The sequence below is a fragment of the Aquarana catesbeiana genome, linkage group LG09 (genome assembly GCF_042186555.1).
Source record: "Aquarana catesbeiana isolate 2022-GZ linkage group LG09, ASM4218655v1, whole genome shotgun sequence".
NCBI classification, from domain to species: domain Eukaryota; kingdom Metazoa; phylum Chordata; class Amphibia; order Anura; family Ranidae; genus Aquarana; species Aquarana catesbeiana.
This window is the reverse complement of record NC_133332.1, coordinates 293,371,069-293,393,044: the sequence shown is the minus strand read 5'-3', so window position 1 is coordinate 293,393,044 and position 21,976 is coordinate 293,371,069. Positions and strand designations below refer to the sequence as shown.

At 45.9% G+C, this 21,976-nt stretch overlaps 1 protein-coding gene across 1 annotated transcript in view; it reads right to left on the bottom strand.

The window, feature by feature from the left end:
* The window catches only part of FPGS (folylpolyglutamate synthase), a 120,811-nt gene extending 107,067 nt beyond the window's left edge, over positions 1–13,744 (bottom strand). Inside the window, exon 1 of the mRNA XM_073600453.1 lies at positions 13,650–13,744. Coding sequence (XP_073456554.1) covers positions 13,650–13,700 — 51 coding nt within the window. The 5' untranslated portion in view covers positions 13,701–13,744. The remainder of the gene's footprint in view (positions 1–13,649) is intronic.
* Positions 13,745–21,976: the final 8,232 nt, after the last annotated feature.

Sequence of the window (21,976 nt, the reverse complement as noted above, 5' to 3'; positions counted from 1 at the left end):
AGTGTCCATGTTTTAAAAGTCAGCAGCTGCAGTATTTGTAGCTGCTGACTTTTAAAAAAAAAAATTTCGGCGGCGCTCCGCTTTAAGAACGGTCTATGGCCGGCTTTTCAAAGAAAATTTGGAGATTATCATTATTGGCCTAAGTGCAGCCAAAATCACAAACAGAAGTAGAGTGGATATACAGAGAGTTTTTTTTAATGGGATTTTTGGCGGTGCTTTGGACAAATAGTACCAAAAAAGTTTCTTTAAAACTTAAAAGAGAAGTATGTTTTTTTCTTGCAGTTTCATACTTACCTAGGTGAATGCAGCATCGGTCCAATGCTGCATCTGTCCCCCGCAGCCACTGCACTGAGTGATCGAAAACCACCAATGGCTCGGTTCTCTCAGCTCCCCGAGAAGAGAGCTGCTGACTGTCAATCAGCAGCTCTCCGCTCTGCCCCCCCACTCACTGGATCGCTGAGCTGTGGAGGGGCAGGGAGTGGCCGTCTCAGGCACTCAGCATTTCACTGAGAGGCTGAGATGGGTAACAATACAGGCACCTGGCGGATCCAGACTTTATTGTCGTGATGCCACGGTGCCTGGACTGATTCCTGTTATGTCAGCAGAGAGTGGACTTAGATCACAGCAGTGCAAAACTAATTGCACTCCTGTGACCCATAGGAGAAGCCCAGCCAAACAAGCCCAGGCTGGACTTCTCCTTTAATACATTTTACCTAGGTGATGATGTGAAGTTTTTATCCCGACATGTTTCACCCAAAAGGGCTTCCTCAGGGGATTAGTTAAAAGATCACCAGGTTAAGTCTCCCCGTAATGCCAACCCAGAGCCGATGGATCGTCACAGAGGACACAGGTTAAGCCGTGTGGCCACAGAGGGCACAACAAGACCAAAAAAATGAACTTCCAAGGTAAGTTTAAGTGAGGGTGCCAAAGATAAAACAAGACAAAAGTTGTTGCAGCCGACCAAATATAGGCTTGGCAGCGTTGTAAAATATGATGGTCCCCCTTGAGTTTCCCATGTAGAGTGGAGTGGAACAGTGCAGATGGAAGCACACAGCCTTTGGCATAGAGCCAGAGGGCAGAGGGAACTACAGTGAGGTGGAATAGTGCAGATATAAGTGCACAACGGAAGCGGAACAGTGCAAATGAGTAGCGGAACAGTGCAAATGAGTAGCGGAACAGTGCAGATGGCAGCACATATACTTTAGCATACAGCAAGAGGAGAAGGAGTCCCAGGGAAGTGGAACAGTGCAGATAGCAGCACATATCTCTTAGCACAGAGCCAGAGGAGAAGGAGTCCGAGGGAAACAGTACAGATGGCTGCACATGTCCTTTAGCATAGAGCAAGAGGAGAAGGAGCCCCAGTGGATGTGTGAAACAGAGCCCGGAAAATTAGGGGGCATTGAATGAGCAACACTGGAGGGAATGGGATTCTGATGAAGAGAGCAGAGAGGAAGGTGGTGTGTGCTTTCTGAAGATATAAAGCTGATTTTGTGCAAGACCCCCGCATCCCAGGAATAGTGACAGGAAACAGGAAATGATGCATTTATATTTTAACGAATTATGATCATATTATCAAACTAATCATAACATTTTTTTTTTGCATGTGTACAACGTTACCAATATGACGGATTACAAAAACAGCAAAAACAGTTAGCAAATGGCAAACTGTCAAATTCCTCTTGTGAACAACAAAAAAAAACAAAACCTTACCATAAAACTGGTGTATACACCTTTACAGAAAAAAGGGGGTTCCTCAAAAGGAAACCGCAGGTCGGACTTTGAAGGCACAGCGTATTGTATATCTATATACCTATATATTTGTGTATTTAAAATAAAGTTTATACTTTTTGCTATCCCTGTGGTTTGCTGTGCCTTCAAAGTCCGACCTGGGGTTTCCTTTTGAGGAACCCCCTTTTTTTCTGAAACCTCTATATCATTTAAGGATGAGGCAATTGGAGTGTTCTCTCTCTTTTTTATGGTGTATACACCTATTCAACCTATTATAAACAGCATTCTTTTATAAATAGCAAGTTTATCAGTGTGAGCAGAATCAAGAGACAAGTTAATGAATTCAGTCATCTACTATCTACTGGTCTATAGGAAGGAAAAGGATGTAGATATAAAGGAATGCCAAGGATGGTATCATTCACATGGTATAACTTCCGGCAGTCTGTCTCTCCTCAAATCCTTTCCTTGCATTCACTTTCTCAGAGAATGCCTGGCTGAGATATAATGGGATAGAATACTGACGTGGATTTTAGGAATGCAAGCTACTGGTATGGTTTGACCAGGTTTTTTAAGTAACCTATTTATTTTTTCGTCATGGAGCTCTCATTCTTAAAGTATATCTAACTACAAAAACAAAAAACTGCAGCTCACCAGCCCTTAAATATGGTGGCTGCATTCATTTTCTTTTTTTTTTCCTTTTATTTTTCACCCGGTTACCTGGCTAGTAACACACTTTCTGTATTAGGGCAGCTACACTCACTCCTCTGCTCTGTCTGTGAAGGAGCAACATACCCTCCCTTGGACAGCAGCAAGATCAACCTATGGAGAGGATAGTATTAGGGCAGGGGTCTCTAAGCCGTTGTTGGTGTCAGTAGGAAGAATAGTGCTCCATCATTGGTGTCAGTGGGAGGAAAAGTTCCCTATTATTGGTATCAGAGAGAGAAATAGTTCCACATTGTTGGTATCAGTTGGAGGAACAGTGCTACATTGTTGGTGTCAGTGGGAGGATTAGTACCCCATCATTGGTGTCAGTAGGAAGAATAGTGTCCTATCATTGGTGTCAGTAGGAAGAATAGTGTCCTATCATTGGTGTCAGTAGGAGGAATAGTGTCCCATCATTGGTGTCAGTGGGAGGAATAGTACCCTATTGTTGGTACCAGTATGTGGAATAGTATAGCTCCCAACTGTCCCTTATTTCAAAGGACTGTCCCTGATTTGGAACAAAGTCCCTCTGTCCCTCTTTCCTCCTCATGTGTCTCTCATTTTGGTCTGATCTATATAGTTGTTTATAAAATTTACTAATTATCTTTCAAAATGTGCTAAACCTTTCACCCAACTTGGAAGCTGCTGCATTTGTAAGTTTCAAAAGCCAGTATAAAGGAATAATAGTGATAAAAAAAAGCACTTGTGAGTTTAATTAATATTTTTTTCATTTCATTCTCTTTTAAGGGGGAGTGGCAGGGGGTGTGTCCTATGCCTAAATACTTTTGCTAATAGGCGTCCCTCGTTTACATCTCTAAAAGCTGGGAAGTATGGGAATAGTGCCCCAATGCTGGCGTCAGTAGGAGGAATAGTGCCCCATTGCTGGTGTCAGTGGGAGGAATAGTGGTTCATATTTGTTGGAGGAATAGTGTCCAATCACGGGTGTCAGTGGGAGGAAAAGTGCCCAATCGCTGGTGACAGTGGGAGGTATAGTGCCCTATCGCTGATATCTTTGGGAGATATAGTGGTTCGTATCAGTGGGGGGAATAGTGTCCAATCAATGGTGTCAGTGGAAGGAATAGTGCCCTATTGCTGGTATCAGGGGGAGGAGTATTGCCCCATCACTGGTGTCAGTGGATGGAATAGTGCCCTATCGCTGGTGTCAGTAGAAGGAATAGTGGCTCATATCAGGAGGAGGTATAGTGCCCCATCACTGATATCAGTGGGAGGAATAGTGGTTCGTATCAGTGGGAGGAATAGTGCCCTATCGCTGGTGTCAGTGGGAGGAATAGTGCCCCATCGCTGGTGTCAGTGGGAGGAATAGTGCCCCATCGCTGGTGTCAGTGGGAGGACTAGTGTCCCATCGCTGGTGTCAGTGGGTGGTATAGTGCCTCATCACTGGTGTCAGTGGGAGGAATAGTGGCTTGTATCAGTGGGAGGAATAGTGCCCCATCGCTGGAGTCAGTAGGTGGTATAGTGCCTCATCACTGATATCAGTGGGCGAAATAGTGCTCCATTGCTGGTGTTAATGGGCGGAATAGTGCCCCATGGTTGGTGTCAATGGGAGGAATAGTGCTCCATCACTAGTGTCAGTGGGTGGTATAGTGCCTCATCACTGATATCAGTGGGAGGAATAGTGCCCCGTCACTAGTGTCAGTGGGAGGAATAGTGCCCCATCGTTGGTGTCAGTGGGTGGTATAGTGCCTCATCACTGATATCAGTGGGAGGAATAGTGCCCCATTGCTGGTGTTAATGGGAGGAATAGTGCCCGATGGTAGGCGTCAATGGGAGGAATAGTGCCCCATCACTGGTGTCAGTGGGAGGAATAGTGCCTTGCATTAGTGGTAGATATAGTGCCCCAAGAGCCGGATAAAGGCATGCAATGGGACCCGCCTGGCCCTTGGGCCACAGTTTGGAGACCACTGTATTAGCTGGACTAGTAGATTTAGATGGACTTAGGTGGCTAACAAATTAAACCAGAACTTCAGCTTTGGCTGGGTTCACACTATTGCGAATGGGATGCGGGTTTTTTGCATCCCATTCGCATAGCAGAAGATTGTGACCGGCTCCCTATGGAGCTGGTTCACACATCTCCGCAGCGGCTCCGGTGCGAATTGCACAGGGGTCCTGTGCTTATTTTGGTTCGCTTCAGGTCCGAATTCAGCCAACAATTCGGGCTGAAATCGGACCTGAAATGGTGAACAGGGACGCACTTGTTAAGCAAATGAATAAAAGTTGACCAATGTAGGGACCCTGTCAGAGCTAAAGTGGAACTAAAGTCACATAGGCTAATTTGTAACAATCTGCAGCAGGAAAGGCCACTGGTGAGCTCTTCTGGAACACATTCACAACAGAACTTCATACTAATGAAAGTATTATTAGTACTATTAGTATTATTTCACATGAGAAATTCTCACTATTGATACATTTTTTTACAGGCTCTAGGGTTATGCACCATCACCCTGTACTTATGGAGTTTTCCATTCTGTGGGATATTTTGTGCGTGCGCTGCCTGCAGGTCCCCTACCTCAGCTCCCGGGACAAGCTACCCTATGGGTTCCTGGTTGGACTCTACCGTATGTCTTGCTTATTAGCTTCATGCAAGTTTTGTAGGACTGGATACTTCCTTTCCTTGTTATTATACATATTCACATTATCTTTGAGTTTTTTTATTAGATCTATTGTTTTTTTTTAGCCAGGCTGACGCATTCGCCCCTGAAGAGTGGTTTATACCATGAAACGCGTCGGACTATTTAGGATGCAGTCATGACTTCAATCTACCGTGTTCTTTTTATATTCCTACAGTTTTAATTGATACTATTCCTCATTCATCATATGGAGCCCTGTATACCGGCCACCGGCATGTGCTGTGATGCCAACACACTACATGTGTGTATATATATTTAATGTATTCGTGTTTTGTATATATATGAATTCTGCATGTATATATTATGTGCTAGATATACTTTCTGACAATAAAAATGCTTATACATTTTATGGTTTGTCATATGCTTCATTGAAAGTCCCGAACTTTTCCTGTTTGTCTACTAATGAAAAATGTACTTGCCATAGACTTGTCTGTAGTGACAACACAACTCACAGCATAAAAAACAAAATTGGAACAATGGTTTCTCAATTCAATGTTCTGACACACTGCAGCATTTTTAAGTTGTGCCTTTATTTTTAACATGTGAATAAAATAAATATCTTTCTAAAAAAAAATGTCTTAGTTGAAACATTTTGTAAAAAAATGCATTTTTCTTTGTTTCGGTTATAACATTTTGCAAATTAGTAATTTTTCTTCATAAATTTGGGCCAAAATGTATACTACTACATAGCTTTGGTAAAAAATAACCCAAATTAAGTGTATATTATTTGTTTTTTGTGAAAGTTATAAAGTCTACAAACTATGGTGCAAATCTCTGAAAATTGATCACATCTGAGGGCCGATCTCATTTCTTGAGACACTAACAAGCCAGAAAAGTACAAATACACCCCCCCCCCCCCCAGTGACCCCTTTTTCAAAAGTAGACATGGGGACATTGTTTAAGTTGTCATTTTTTTCCACAATTCTTTGCAAAATGAAGATTTTATTTTTTCATAAAATTGTCAAAATAATAATAATAAGTTATTTCTCACACACAGCATATGCATACCACAAATTACACCCCAAAATACATTCTGCTACTCCTCCTGAGTATGGCGATACCACATGTGTGAGACCTTTACACTGCCTGGCCACATACAGAGGCCCAACATGCAAGTAAAACCATCAAGCGCTCTAGGGACATAAATTGCACATATAATTTCTAGACTACCTCTTATACTTTTGAAGGCCCTGGAGCACCAGGACATTGGAAACGCCCAAAAATGACCCCATTTTGTAAAGTAAACACCCCAAAGTATATGCTATGAGGCCTAATGAGTCTTTTGATCATGTCATTTTTTTCCACAAATTTTTGGAAAATGTGGAAAGAAAATTAAAAAGCAATTTTCTTTACACAATATTGTCCATTTATAAGATATTTCTAACACATAGCATGTGCGTAGCAAAAATTACATCCCAAACTACATTCTGCTACTCCTCCTAAATATGATGATGCTGCATATGTGAAACTATTCCACATCCTGGCCACATACAGAGGCCCAACATGCAGGGAGTACCGTCAGGTGTTCTAGGAGCAAATTAGCAAATCTAATTTGAGTACCTATTATACCTTTGTGAGACATTGATGGGCACTGTAGTGGCATGGATGTGACACGGATGAGTACTGATGTGGCATAAATGGGACACAGATGAGCACTGATTTGGCATGGATGTGGCATGGATGAGCACTGATGTTGCATGGAGGATCACTGATGTTGCACGGATGAGCACAGATGTGGCATGGATGAGGCACGGATGAGCTATGGATGAACATGGCTGGGCATGGATGAGGATGCATAAGCCATGGATGAGCATGGCTGGGCACGGTTGGGCATGGATGAGCATGGATGAGCATTGCTGGGCATAGATGAGCAAGGCTGGGCACGGATGGGCATGGATGAGCACAGATGGGCATGGCTGGGCACGGGTTGGCAAGGATGAGCACGGCTGGACGTGAATGAGCCACGGATGGAGCATGAAAGGATGGATGAGCCAGGGATGGACAGAGATCAGCGCTGTGGACACTTCAGATGCAGCCCACAGCACTGCTGCACCCAGCTCCTTCCTCTTCTCGCACACTGTATGGATCGGTGCGATGAGAGGGGAGATGAGAGGGGAGATGAGAGGGGAGATGCCAAACCGGACATGCTCTGGTCTGTTGACAACTGATCGCTCCATCATTGGACAGAGCGATCACGTGGTAAAGAGCCACTCTCATTGGCCTTTTACCTCGTTCCGTGACGTGCCGCGTCCGGAGGACCCAACGGTCACGAACATTCCCGGGTGCACCCCCAAGGGCACTGTAGTGGCATGGATGTGGCACGGATGAGTACTGATGTGGCATGAACGTGGCAAGGATGAGTACTGATGTGGCATCAATGTGGCACAGATGAGCACTGATGTGGCACGGATGAGCACAGCTGGGCATGGATGAGCCATGGATGGAGCATGAGAGGATGGATGGATGAGCCAGGGATGGGCAGAGATCAGCACTGTGGGCACTTCAGATGCAGCTCACAGTGCTGCTGCACCTGGCTCCTTCCTCTACTCGCACACTGTACCGTTCGGTGTGAGGAGAGGGGAGGTGCCGAACCGGACATGCTCTGGTCTGTTGACAACTGATCACTCCATCATTGGACGGAGCGATCACGTGGTAAAGGGCCGCTCTCATTGGCCCTTTACCTCGTTACGTGACGCGTCGGTTCCAGAGAAGCCGATGGTCATGGACATTCCCGGGTGTGTGTGATTCTGGGAAGACATCATATGACGGCCTCACAGAGTTATCCGACCGCACTGTAGCCGTTATTTGGCTATGGTCCGGTCGGCAACTGGTTAAAGTGGTTCTAAAGGCTGAAGGTTATTTACCTTCATGCATTCTATGCACGAAGGTAAAAAAAAAAACCTCTGTGTGCAGTGCCCCCCCGAATCCTTACCCAACCCCCCCTATCCAGCAATGTTCACGATAGCCTTGGCTAGATGGGAACTCTCCCTCCTCATTGGCTGAGACAGCAGCGGGAGCCCATTGGCTCCCACTTCTACCAATAACAGCCAGTGAGCCAATGAAGAGAGAGCATGGGGTGGGGCCTAGCCACGGCTCTATGTGTCTTATGGACACATAGAGCCATGGTTTGGGAGGGAGCATGCAGCAGTGCCCCCGGGGCAAGCAGCTTTCTCTGGGGGCACTGCTTGAGGAGGCGGAGCCAGGAGCGCCGACAAGAGACCCAAAAAGAAGAGATATTACACAGAGCAGGTTAGTATAAGTTTGTTTGTTAGTATAGAAAAAAACAAACAAAGCTTTAGTATTACTTTAAAGTGCAACTCCTGCCAAGCTCGTTTTGGATAGAGTGGGGATGGGTTAGAACCCTTGTTGTATTCATGTTGTTATCCTTGCTCCCCCTTTTAATAGGGATTGTTTCAAATGCCACTTTATGCATGGACATACCTTCATATACCCAATCTGTCTGCACAGGATGGTCATCTAGTGACTTGGCACCTTCCACAGGCAGCTTAACTCTTCAGTAAAACACAGAAGTTAAATCCTACACAATTTTGCTTCATGTATTGGCTGTACAGAGGATGGTTTTCAAGTAGTATTAAATGTAAGAAGACAACCTCAGCGTCTCTTCGAACTAACACTGACTGAGGGAAAATGGAAGGCACAAGGAACTAACTTGCACTAAACAGGAGGGGAGGACAGAGGGAGAGACTTAATTCGAATAAATAAACAAGTTGTAGTGGTCATCAATAACCTCTAGATGTCAGCATACAGCAGAACAACAGTAACCTGAGGCAGTTCAGTGAGACACAGAAAAAAAAAAATAGAACAGAACAAATATATGAGTTAATGTATACCTTCCAACTTTTTAGGATGGGAACAAGGGACACCAATTAACAAAAAGTATGTAGGCATTGAACACACACCCTGCCACGCCCGTTTAAAGAAGAATTATACAAAAAAAAAAGATTAGTTAAACCTGCAAGTGCTTTTTTACCACTACTATTCCAACTGGCTTTTGGAATTTACAAATGCAGCAATTTAGAAATTGGATGAAAGGTTTAGCGCTGGGAAACAATTTTTGAAAGATAAAAAGTGCATTTTATATACAACTATATAGATCAGACCAAAATGAGGGACAAATGAGGAGGAATGAGGGACAGAGGGACTTAGTTCCAGATCAGGGACAGTTGGAGGAATAAAAAGACCTGCGGGAGCTACGTCCTGGTAAATTGTGGGCGTGGTCAAGCACCTAGTGGGAGGAGCTTAAGGGATTTGGTTAAACAAAACTTCCTTGTACCTATAAAATATGCTTTGATTGCTTTGTCTGATCCTAACTTTAAAAACTTTAAATTAAAATAAATTAAATTAAAATAGTCAGAGACTGCATAGCAGAGGTATGGACATAATACAGAGGATGGTCAGAGACTGCAAACATGATACAAGAGATGGTCAGAGACTGAAAACATGATACGTGGGATGGTCAGAGACTGCAGACATAACACATGAGATGGTCAGAGACTACAGACCCAATACATGAGATGGTCAGAGACTGAAAACATGATACAAGAGATGATCAGAGACTGCAAACATGATACATGAGATGGTCAGAGACTGCAAACATGATACATGAGATGGTGAGAGCCTGCAGACATGATACAGGAGATTGTCAGAGACTGTAAACATGATACATGAGATGGTCAGAGACTGCAAACCCTATACATGAGATTGTCAGAGACTGCAGACATGATACATGAGATGGTCAGAGACTGCAAACCCTATACATGAGATTGTCAGAGACTGCAGACATGATACATGAGAAGGTAAGAGACTGCAGACATGACACATGAGATGGTCAGAGACTGCAGAATGCTATATTAATTGGTCAGAGACTGCAGACATGATACATGAGATGGTCAGAGACTGCAGACATGATACAAGAATTGGTCAGAGACTGCAGACATGATACAAGAAATGGTCAGAGACTGCAGAATGATATATTAATTGGTCAGAGACTGCAGACATGATACATGAGATGGTCAGAGACTGCAGACATGATACAAGAATTGGTCAGAGACTGCAGATATGATACAAGAAATGGTCAGAGACTGCAAAATGATATATTAGATGGTCAGAGACTGCAGACATGATACAAGAGACGGTCAGAGACTTCAGACATGATACAAGAGATGGTCAGAGACCTCAGACATGATACATGAGATGGTCAGAGACTGCAAACATTATACAAGAGATGGTCAGAGATTGCAGACATGTTACATGAGATGGTCAGAGACTGCAAACAGTGTACAAGAGATAAATATAATAAAAAAAACAATCAGTGCAAACAAATAAAACCACAATTAATGCCATCTGAACATAATCACACACATAGGTTGGACTTGATGGACTTGTGTCTTTTTTCAACCTCACCTACTATGTAACTATGTAACACTTTAGGCCAATCACGTCACCTCATAAACATATAAAAAGCAAGAAATTAAGTCCGTAAGCACAATAAAGTATGCAGCGGAACCACAAGTCCCAGAATAAGGAATGGAAAAAACCTTGTGCAGAATAATGCAGGTTCCTTTATGACACCACCTCCATCAGCTGATACGAATAAGGCGCTTACCAGATTCGGTGGACCTCTGAACTAACAGACGGTCAAACAATCATGTATCCTCAATGGGGTGATGGTAGCCAGCACTCCAATTGGGACAGGACAGCCAAAGGTGGTGTAAGAGAAAGGAACACAATCTAAGTGCTCTCCATTAAATCAATCTTCGTTTATTAAAAAAGCCGTAAAAAGGCTCAATACGACATTTGTAGGTACAAGAGACATCCAGCATAAACATCGCATATTAGCAGCAATACTAACAGTATAATGCAGCAAGAAAGGGAACAATGGTAGTGGGTGACGTCCACTAGGTAGCTCCTCCCCCGTACGCGTTACACCCTACGGGTCTTCGTCAGCTTCCACAAGAACAAAACCCTGACAAAAAAGAAGTGTCCGTTGTCCTTGATCAATGACCCTTGGAGTTATGATGTCTCTAAGGGTAGGGGCACGTCTGTATATAAAACACGGACGCGGAGGTACCCCTTCTGTAAAAAACGGATAAACTGTCCCCTAGGAATGTTACAGAGCCAGGATCTATGGTGACAGCTATCCAACAGAATGTTGTCATTTCTATGCGTTGGTTTGAAAACCTTTTTGGTTTTGAATTGACTCCCATCTTTGAAGACCTCTAAGTCAAGGAATGTTAAACTTGTAGCATCAGCATTCCAAGTTAACCTAAGAGCCCTTGCACACTGGGGCGGTTTGCAGGCGCTATTGCGCTAATAATAGCGCCTGCAAACCGCCCCAAAAGTGCCGCTCCTTGCATTCCAGTGTGAAAGCCCCGAGGGCTTGCACACTGGAGCGATGCGCTGGCAGGACGGTAAAAAAAGTCCTGCCAGCAGCATCTTCGGAGCGGTGAAGGAGCGGTGTGTATACCGCTCCTTTACTGCTCCTGCCCATTGAAATCAATGGGACGGCGCGGCTATACCGCCGGCAAAGCGCCTCTGCAGAGGCGCTTTGCGGTGGTATTTAACCCTTTCTCGGCCGCTAGCGGGGGGTAAAACCGCCCCGCTAGCGGCCGCATACCGACGGTAAAACGCCGCTAATAATAGCGGCGTTTTACCGCCGACGCCACCCCCCGCCCCAGTGTGTAAGGGCTCTAATATTTTTGGTATTACCATTCAGTTTGGACATAAATAACTGTAGACTAACAAGATCCCCCTCCCATACCATGATGAGATCGTCTATATATCTATAGTACGGCACTAACTGTGCAGGTCGGTTCCAGGCACCAGAATTGGACAATAGAAGATTGGAAAAATGTTGCCTGGTCTGATGAATCTCAGCTGAGACATTCAGATTGTAGGGTCAGAATTTGGTGTAAACAACATGAAATCATGGATCCATCCTGTCTTGTATCGAGGGTTCAGGCTGGTGATGGTGTAATGGTGGGGGGGATATTTTCTTGGCACACTTTGGGCCCCTTAGAACCAATTGAGCATCATTTAAACCCCACAGCCTACCTGAGTATTGTTGCTGACCATGTCCATCCCTTTATGACTACAGTGTACCCATCTTCTGATGGCTCCTTCCAGCAGTATAATGCACCATGTCACAAAACTCCAATCATCTCACCACTGGACAATGAGATCCCTGTACTCCAATGGCCTCCACAGTCACCACATCTCAATCCAATAGAGCATCTTTGAGATGTGGTGGAACGGGAGATTTGCATCATGGATGTGCAGCCGACAAATCTGCAGCAACTGCGTGATGCTATCATGTCAATATGGAAAAAAAATCTCTGAGGAATATTTCCAACACCTTATTGAATCTATGCCACGAAGAATTAAGGCAGTTTTGAAGACAAAAGGGGGTCCAACCCGGTGCTAGCAAAGTGTACCTAATAAAGTGGCCAATAAGTGTAGACAGCAGTGAGAACCTGACATAGGTTGTAATATGTCCACCCTCTATCCAAAACTTTAAAAAAGGTTTGTTTGGGGCACCACTTTCAGAGAGATGTAAGCCAATAACAGGTAATAGATCCCACCTAGAATGAACTCATCAAGATTTTAGACCCAACACCACTTGAATTATTTATGGTAATATACACTTGTCTACATAGCCTGATTATACCTGGTGAAGATCAGATGTTCCATGAGCCGCTGTCATTTTTTTCTCTTCTTAAAGCCCAACTCCGGGTAAAAAAATGTTTTCCCATGTAGTGGGGCTGTGTCCGCACCGTATGGGTTACTGCTTGTTTTGTCTATGGGTGAACACAGCGCCTATACTCACCCGATCTTTCAATCTTCATGAAAACAGCCCTCCCCCACGTCCAGCCATGAACTGTTCCCGATGTCTTCACATCTATGGAAGTGATAACGTCAGGAACAGTCCACCGCACAAGACTGCTGGATTGCGGGGGGGGTGGGGGGGGGTGTTAGGAACCATTGGGACTGGTCTTGTGCTGGGAGAATCGGAGGATTAGGTGAATATATCTTGGCTCTCTGAACCCCTAGACCAGGGAGGGATATGCAATTAGCGGACCTCCAGCTGTTGCAGAGCTACAAGTCCCATGAGGCATAGCAAGACTCTGACAGCCACAAGCATGACACCCAGAGGCAGAGGGATGATGGGACTTGTAGTTTGGCAACAGCTGGAGGTCCACTAATTGCATATCCCTGCCCTAGACCAAAACGGGCAGTTAACCCGTGCAGTGCAGGCACAACTACACTACAGGGTGCAAAAAAAAAAAAATTATTTGCCCGGAGTTCTGCTTTAAAATCTCACCAATTCTACCATTCAGTGGAGTAGTAAAGACGAGCGGCTTAACCATTAAACTGATATGCAGCTGTAATTATAGCTGTAACCAGCGACTTGTTGTTACAAATTTACTCAAGTTCTTCTAATCCATAATCAGTGTATTGTGCACTGCCCTCCGGACAGTTTGAAGAGTGGACAGTGCAGATTGCTTAAAACATGAAAGAAAAGTGACAGTTAAGAGGTGAAATCTACCTTACCTCCATTACTCTGGTAGTGAAATGAGCCTGACTGCTGATCACATGGTTCATGCTGAACACTTCCTGTAATAAACGTTGGAGAACCCTGGCTGAATGCCTAGATCCTCAATAATAGGACAGCAGGCTGGCATTAATCAGAGTACCCAAATCTTGGTTTACCAGTCTTATAGTGTCAGTCTTCATTTTGATGTTTGTAGCGCCATCTTGTGTCTTCTAGTGAAACTGCATAAAACAAGGGTCCCATTTCCTAGTATAGAGCTCTGAACCAGTCTGTGTTTTACAAGATGTATTGCCAAAGAAAATTCTTTAGTTTGTACAGGACATATTCTCACGCATTGTACATGTGTCGCCCTAGGGGTGGCCCCATTCAAAGTCATTCCTCAAAACTGCAAACCATTAACCACTTGCTTACTGGACACTTAACCCCCCCTCCTGCCCAGACCAATTTTCAGCTTTCAGCGCTGTCACACTTTAAATGACAATTGCGCTGTCATGCTACACTGTACCCAAATTTAATTTTTATCATTTTTTTCACACAAATAGAGCTTTCTTTTGGTGGTATTTACATCACAGCTGGGGTTTTTATTTTTTGCTAAACAAACAAAAAAAGATGCAAAATTTTGAATAAAAAAAAAAAACGTTTCATAGTTTGTTATAAAATTTTGCAAACAGGTAATTTTTCTCCTTCATTGATATGCGCTGATGAGGCGGCACAGGTGGGCACTGATAGACTGCACTGATGGGCACAGATAAGGCAGTACTGATGGGCACAGATGGCCACTGAAAAGATGGCACTGATAGGTACCACTGAGAGATGGCACTGGTAGGTGACACTGATGGGCAGCACTGTTGATGAGGCACTGGTAGGTGGTGCTGTGGGGCACTGGTAGGCAGCACAGGTGGGCACAGATGAGCTGACAGCAGCTCTCCTTGATTGGGACAGATGTCCCTCTGACAGCCACCGGTAATCAGCTTTTTATTTCCTCCTCACGCTACCAGCGCGAGGAGTAAAAATGACTGATTACCGGCTCTGTTTACATCACATGATCAGCTGTCATTGGCTGACAGCTGATCACGTGGTAAGGGGGCGGGATCAACCCCTTACTCCGATCTGTGATCAGCCGAGTCTCATAGACTCGCTGATCACAGAGCAGGGGGGCGCGCAGGCCGCTCGGGCATGGGAGGACGTCTATTGACGCCCTCCTGGCAAAGTAGGTCCACGCTGTAGCCGTCGTTTGGCTATAGTGCGGATCTGAAGAAGTTAAAAGCTACCCTTCCATATCAGCATGCAGCCAGCTGTGGATTTTTAAAAATGCCTAAAAATTCAAACATCACTTCCCTTGCAACCATGGAAAGTCATGAGACCAAGTCCAGAGCATTCCTTGTTCATATGATTGGTTCACTGGTTTTCCCTATTCATGCAACACTGAGATTGACCATGTGATTAAAGCGGAACTAAGCACACCACAAACCAAAAACACAATTTTATTCATTTTTAATATTCAGACAAACTTACTCATCCATGTCTCCATGCTTTCTTTTGCTAAGAAGTCACTTTGAAAAACACCCCCTAGCATTTCTGCTCGTGGCCATTTTGAGTAAAGGCAGATGATTCATGTAGCATTTGCAGTCATGGCCAAACATATTGGCACACCTACATTTCTGTCAGACAATGCACCACTTTGCCCAGAAAATTGTTGCAATTACAAATGTTTAGCCACTCGTGTTGTTTTCTTTTATTTGTATTGGTATGAGATTAAAAAAAAAAAAAGTGGAGAAACAAAAAGGTAAAATCTGACACATACCAAATAAAACTCCAAAAATGGACTGGACAAAATCATTGGCACCTTCTCAAAATTGAAAGAAATAATTGCATTCCAAGTTTGTGATGCTCCTGTAATTTTTAATTAAACTCCCCTCATCAATTAACAGGTGCTGACAATATAGAAATCACACTGGGAACCAGTTAAAATGGTGAAAAATTGACTCCAGCTTTCTGTTGTGGTTCTGTGTGCCACACGGGGCATGGAGAAGAGAAAGAGCAGCAAAGAATTGTCTGAGGATTTGAGAACAAAAATTGTGGAAAAGCATGTCCAATCTCGAGGTTATAAGTCCATCTCCAGAGATCTTAATGTTCCTGTGTCCACTGTGCGCAACATTGTCAAGAAGTTTACACCCCATGGCACTGTAGCTAATCTCCCTGGACGTGGAGGATTAGTTTGCCTCCTTTTGGGAGAATGTGCTGTGGACAGACGAAAAAAGCCCATCATTCTGTTTTCAGAAAAAGAAAGGAGGCCTTGTCATGTCACCTGCCACCAGATGCAGCTTGTCACTTGCCATGATGCCTGCAGGGCCGGACTGGCCTACCGGGATATTTCCCGGTAGGCTGGCTGCATTTATTACCGCTGAGGCCGCTTTTGCCTCGGAGCTTGGCTGGCTGCCTGTGTCAGTAATATGAGGAGCAGCGGCGGCCGCCGCACTATGCAATGCCTGTGTCACTGTCTCCTCATCCGATCCGGTGCCGCCCACACTCAACTAAAGTGTAAAATGCCTCTGTGTGTGAGGGGAGGAGCAGGAGAACACCGTGCTGCTTGATTTTCGTGACTTGTCCCGTGCGGCGCCAGCACCGCCCACTAATCTGAGGAGAATAGAAGTGGCCAGCCGTGCAGCAAAACAATTAAGGTACAAAATATATTCATTCATTTTCTCTCTCTCTCTCTCCCATCAAACGCAGCCACTGTTGTACCCATCGATTACAGCCACTGTGCCCATAAATTCCAGCCACTGTACCATCAAACGCAGCCACTGTACCCATCGCTTACAGCCACTGTGCCCATCAAACGCAGCCACTGTGCCCATCAAACGCAGCCACTGTGCCCATCAAACGCAGCCACTGTGCCCATCAAACGCAGCCACTGTGCCCATCAAACGCAGCCACTGTGCCCATAAATTGCCACCACTGTGCCCATAAATTGCCACCACTGTGCCCATAAATTGCCATCACTGTGCCCATAAATTGCCACCAAGCCCAGCCACTGTACCTATAAATTGCCACCACTGTGCCCATTAAACACAGCCACTGTGCCCAAACGCAGCCACTGTGCCCATCAAACGCAGCCACTGTGCCCATCAAACGCAGCCACTGTGCCCATCAAACGCAGCCACTGTGCCCATCAAACACAACCACTGTGCCATCAAGTGCTGCCACTGTGCCCATCAAGCGCCGCCACTGTGCCCATCAAGCGCCGCCACTGTGCCCATCAAGCGCCGCCACTGTGCCCATCAAGCGCCGCCACTGTGCCCATCAAGCGCCGCCACTGTAACCATCAATTGCCGCCCTCTCTCATCAAACGCAGCCACTGTTGTACCCATCGATTACAGCCACTGTGCCCATAAATTTCAGCCACTGTACCATCAAACGCAGCCACTGTACCCATCGATTACAGCCACTGTGCCATCAAGCCCAGCCACTGTACCCATAAATTGCCACCACTGTGCCCATTAAACGCAGCCACTGTGCCCATAAATTACAGCCACTGTGCCCATTAAACGCAGCCACTGTGCCCATTAAACGCAGCCACTGTGCCATCAAGCCCAGCCACTGTACCCATTAAACAGCCACCACTGTGCCCATTAAACGCAGCCACTGTGCCCATTAAACGCAGCCACTGTGCCATCAAGCCCAGCCACTGTACCCATAAATTGCCACCACTGTGCCCATTAAACACAGCCACTGTGCCCATCAAACACAGCCACTGTGCCAAACGCAGCCACTGTACCCATCAATTGCAGCCAGTGTGCCCATTAAACACAACCACTGTGCCCATTAAAACACAACCACCGTGCCATCAAGCGCCACAACTGTGCCCATCAAGCGCAGCCACTGTGCCCATCAAACGCAGCCACTGTGCCCATCAAACGCAGCCACTGTGCCCATCAAACGCAGCCACTGTGCCCATCAAACGCAGCCACTGTAATCATCAATTGCCACCAGTTTGCCCCATCAATTGCCACCAGTTTGCCCCATCAATTCCTGCCAGTGTGTCCCCCCCCTGCCCGGCACTTACCTGTCTCAGGTCAGCGCGTTGCTCCACCCTGCCACCAGATGTGGATTGTCACATTGCCTGCCATCAGATGCCGCTTGTCACATCGCCTGTCACCGGATGCAGCTTGCCACCAGATGTGGATTGTCACTTGCCACGTTGCCTGCCCTCAGATGCAGCTTGTCACTTGCCACCAGATGTAGCTTGTCACTTGCCATGATGCCTGCCACCAGATGTGGATTGTCACATTGCCTTCCCTCAGATGCAGCTTGTCACTTGCCACGTCACCTGCCACCAGATGCAGCTTGCCACTTGCCATGATGCCTACCAGATGTGGATTGTCACTTTGCCTGCCATCAGATGCCGCTTGTCACATCGCCTGTCACCGGATGCAGCTTGCCACCAGATGTGGATTGTCACTTGCCACGTTGCCTGCCCTCAGATGCAGCTTGTCACTTGCCACCAGATGTAGCTTGTCACTTGCCGTGATGCCTGCTACTAGATGTGGATTGTCACATCGCCTGCTACCGGATGCAGCTTGCCACCAGATGTGGATTGTCACATCGCCTGCCACCAGATGCAGCTTGCCACGATGCCTGCCACCAGATGTGGATTGTCACTTGCCACGTTGCCTGCCCTCAGATGCAGCTTGTCACTTGCCACCAGATGTGGATTGTCACATCGCCTGCCCTCAGATGCAGTTTGTCACTTGTCACGGTGCCTGCCACCAGATGTGAATAGTCCCTTACCACCAAATGCAGCTTTTTACCTGCCACGTCCCTTCCACCAGATGCAGATTGTCACTTGCCCAGTCGCCTGCCACAGATGTGGATTGTCACTTGCCACGCTTCCTGCAACCAGATGTGAATTGTCACTTGCCACGTCTACTGCCACCAGATGCGGATCGTCACTTGCCACGCTGCCTGCCACCAGATGCGGATCGTCACTTGCTGTGTCAACTGCCACCAGGTGCGGCTTGTCACGGTGCCTGCCACCAGCTATGAATTGTCACTTGCCGCATTGCCTCTGTGCAGTGGTCAGTTCTGAGTAAGGACATCAGAGCGGTGATACAGGGTGGGCGGTGAGAGATGATGTCATCATTCTGCTCCCCACCGCACCTCCTACATTGAAGAGGCCCGGTGTTCTGACAAAATATCAAACCCGTTAGAATATTGAACCACGTCACTTCCTGTGATTGTGGAATCAGCTGTTGCAAAAAAAACACACATACTGCGCATGCACAATGCGTCATTGCTGACGTCAGGACACTGCATGTCAAATTTGTCAACTGATGGCCATCTTGCTACACACCGCACTCGGCCGTCCTGAGCCGGCAGCGGGCATATTTTAACACCCACCCAAGTCTTGCATTCCACACTAATTTTTGACTCATTAACTCAGCTTATATAGTGCAAAACTGTATTTAGAAGTCAGTGACACTGTTTGTGTTGAATTTAGAATTTTAAAAGCAGCGGAAATCCTGCAGATCTGACAGGTTTGCTAATCTCACAGAACACCACTGCTTTTAATATTCAACATGAAAAGAGTGTGATGGATTTGAAAATACAGTACATAAGCTCCAATTATTTTTAGCACTAATTGTGAAATGCAAGACTTGGGTGGGTGTAAAAAGATGTCCACTGCAGTCTTCTGACTGCAGGCTTAGTAAGGCCTGAGTGCGGGAGGGTAGCAAGATGGCAGTAGGTCGATGAGTTTGACATTCAGTGTCATGACATCCCGACGAAGATGCACTGCGCAGTACGTGCGGTTTTCTACAACAGCTGATTCCACATCACAGGAAGTGACATGGTTCGATATTCTGCCGGGTTCGACATTTTGTCAGAACACCAGCTGTGAGGGCGAAAGAGCAGTGATGCAAGGAGGGCGGAGAGAGATGTCATCTCTGCTTGGCCATCTGCCTGCCCCCCCGCCTTCAGGGAGGCCACGGCCCGGTAGTTGGGGACCCCTGCCATAGAGCACCACCTGTGGAGAGATCTCAAAACAGCAGTTTGGAAAAGAAACCCCTTCCAATCTGAGACCTGGAGCACTTGGTGAAAGAAGAGTGGTCCAAAATTCCAGTAGAGAGGTATAAGGGAACAGGGCCTCATGCATATTGGACATTTGCCCAGCTCTTCTGAATGCCCTGCACTAAAAACAAACAAGAATACCGGACCACCTGCACCAAAAACCACCAAGAATACCTGGCAGTCTGCACCAAAACAACCAATAAACACGGTGTGCCTGGCCATCTGCACCAGAACCACCAACAACACTGTACGCCTGGCCAATAGCCCAACCAATTACACTGTGCGCCTGGCTGCCTGCACCAGCACAACCAACACCACTGTGCGCCTGGCTGCCTGCACCAGAACCACCAACACCACTGTGCGCCCGGCTGTCTGGACCAGAAAAACCAACACCACTGTGCGTCCGGCTGTCTGGACCAGAAAAACCAACACCACTGTGCGTCCGGCTGTCTGGACCAGAAAAACCAATACCAATGTGTGCCTGGCTGCCTGCACCAGAAAAACCAACACCACTGTTACATAGTTAGGTTGAAAAAAGACAAGTCCATCCAGTTAAACCTTAAAAACAATAAATAAAATAAAAAATATCATACAATCCAATATACCCAATTTTATACCCTCAGTTGATCCAGAGGAAGGAAAAAAACCCCAGCAGAGCATGCTCCAATTTGCTATACAGCAGGGGAAAAAATTCCTTACTGACCCCCCGAGAGGCAATCGGATTTTCCCTGGATAATCTTTACTCATAAAATGTTAGTACCCAGTTATATTATGTACATTTAGGAAAGTATCCAGGCCTTTCTTAAAGCAATCTACTGAGCTGGCCAGAACCACCTCTGGAGGGAGTCTATTCCACATTTTCACAGCTCTTACTGTGAAGAAACCTTTCCATATTTGGAGATGAAATCTCTTTTCCTCTAGACGTAAAGAGTGCCCCCGTGTCCTCTGGGTTGACCGTAAAGAGAATAACTCAACACCAAGTTCACTATATGGACCCCTTATATATTTGAACATGTTGATCATATCCCCCCTTATTCTCCTCTTCTCAAGAGTGAATAAATTCAGTTCCTCTAATCTTTCCTCATAGCTGAGCTCCTCCATGCCTCTTATCAGTTTGGTTGCCCTTCTGTGCACTTTCTCCAGTTCCCCGATATCCTTTTTGGAGAACTGGTGCCCAAAACTGAACTGCAAATTCCAGATAAAGTCTTACTAATGATTTGCACAGGGGAAAAATGATATCTCTCTCTCTGGAGTCCATACCACTCTTAATACAAGAAAGGACTTTCCTTGCTTTGGAAACCACAGCTTGGCATTGCATGCTATTATTAAGCTTATGATCTACCAAAACCCCCAGATCCTTCTCCACCACAGATTCCCCCAGTTGTACTCACCCTAGAATGTATGCATGCATATTCTTAGCCCCCCAGTGCATAACTTTACATTTCTCAACATTAAACCTCATCTGCCACATAGTCGCCCAATTAGACAGTGCATTGAGGTCGGCTTGTAAATTGGAGACATCCTGCAAGGACGTTATTCCACTGCATAGCTTGGTGTCATCTGCAAAGACAGAAATGTTACACTGTGCGCCCAGCTGTCTGCACTGAAAAACCAACACCACTGTGCGCCCGGCTGTCTGCACCAGAACAACCACCACCACTGTGTGCCCGGCTGTCTGTACCAGAACAACCACCACCACTGTGCGCCCAGCTGTCTGCACTGAAAAACCAACACCACTGTGCGCCCGGCTGTCTGTACCAGAACAACCACCACCACTGTGCGCCCAGCTGTCTGCACTGAAAAACCAACACCACTGTGCGCCCGGCTGTCTGTACCAGAACAACCACCACCACTGTGCGCCTAGCTGCATGCACCAGAACAACCAATACTGTGCGCCTAGCCACCTGCACCAGAACCAAACACACTGTGCGCCTGCTCACTTGCATCCTAGCAACAAATAGGTAGAAACCCTATAACAGACACCCCCCCCCCCCCCAGCACTCACTGAACAGGGGTGTTAACAAATAAACTCTGCCTGAGCTCAATGTTAGTAAATTCAAACAAATCGGGCTTAAATCCACGGAGGAGCAGAGAAGCTGGAAAGCAAAGAATAAAGAAGGGATTTTCTTCATGTTTTATTAGAATAGTTAGTACAGAGATTTGGGCATAAATGTATATGAACCTGTATTTAATTTTCTTTAATACTTATGAGAGAGTTCTTTAAAAAAGGGACACTAAAACAATAAAATAATCCATA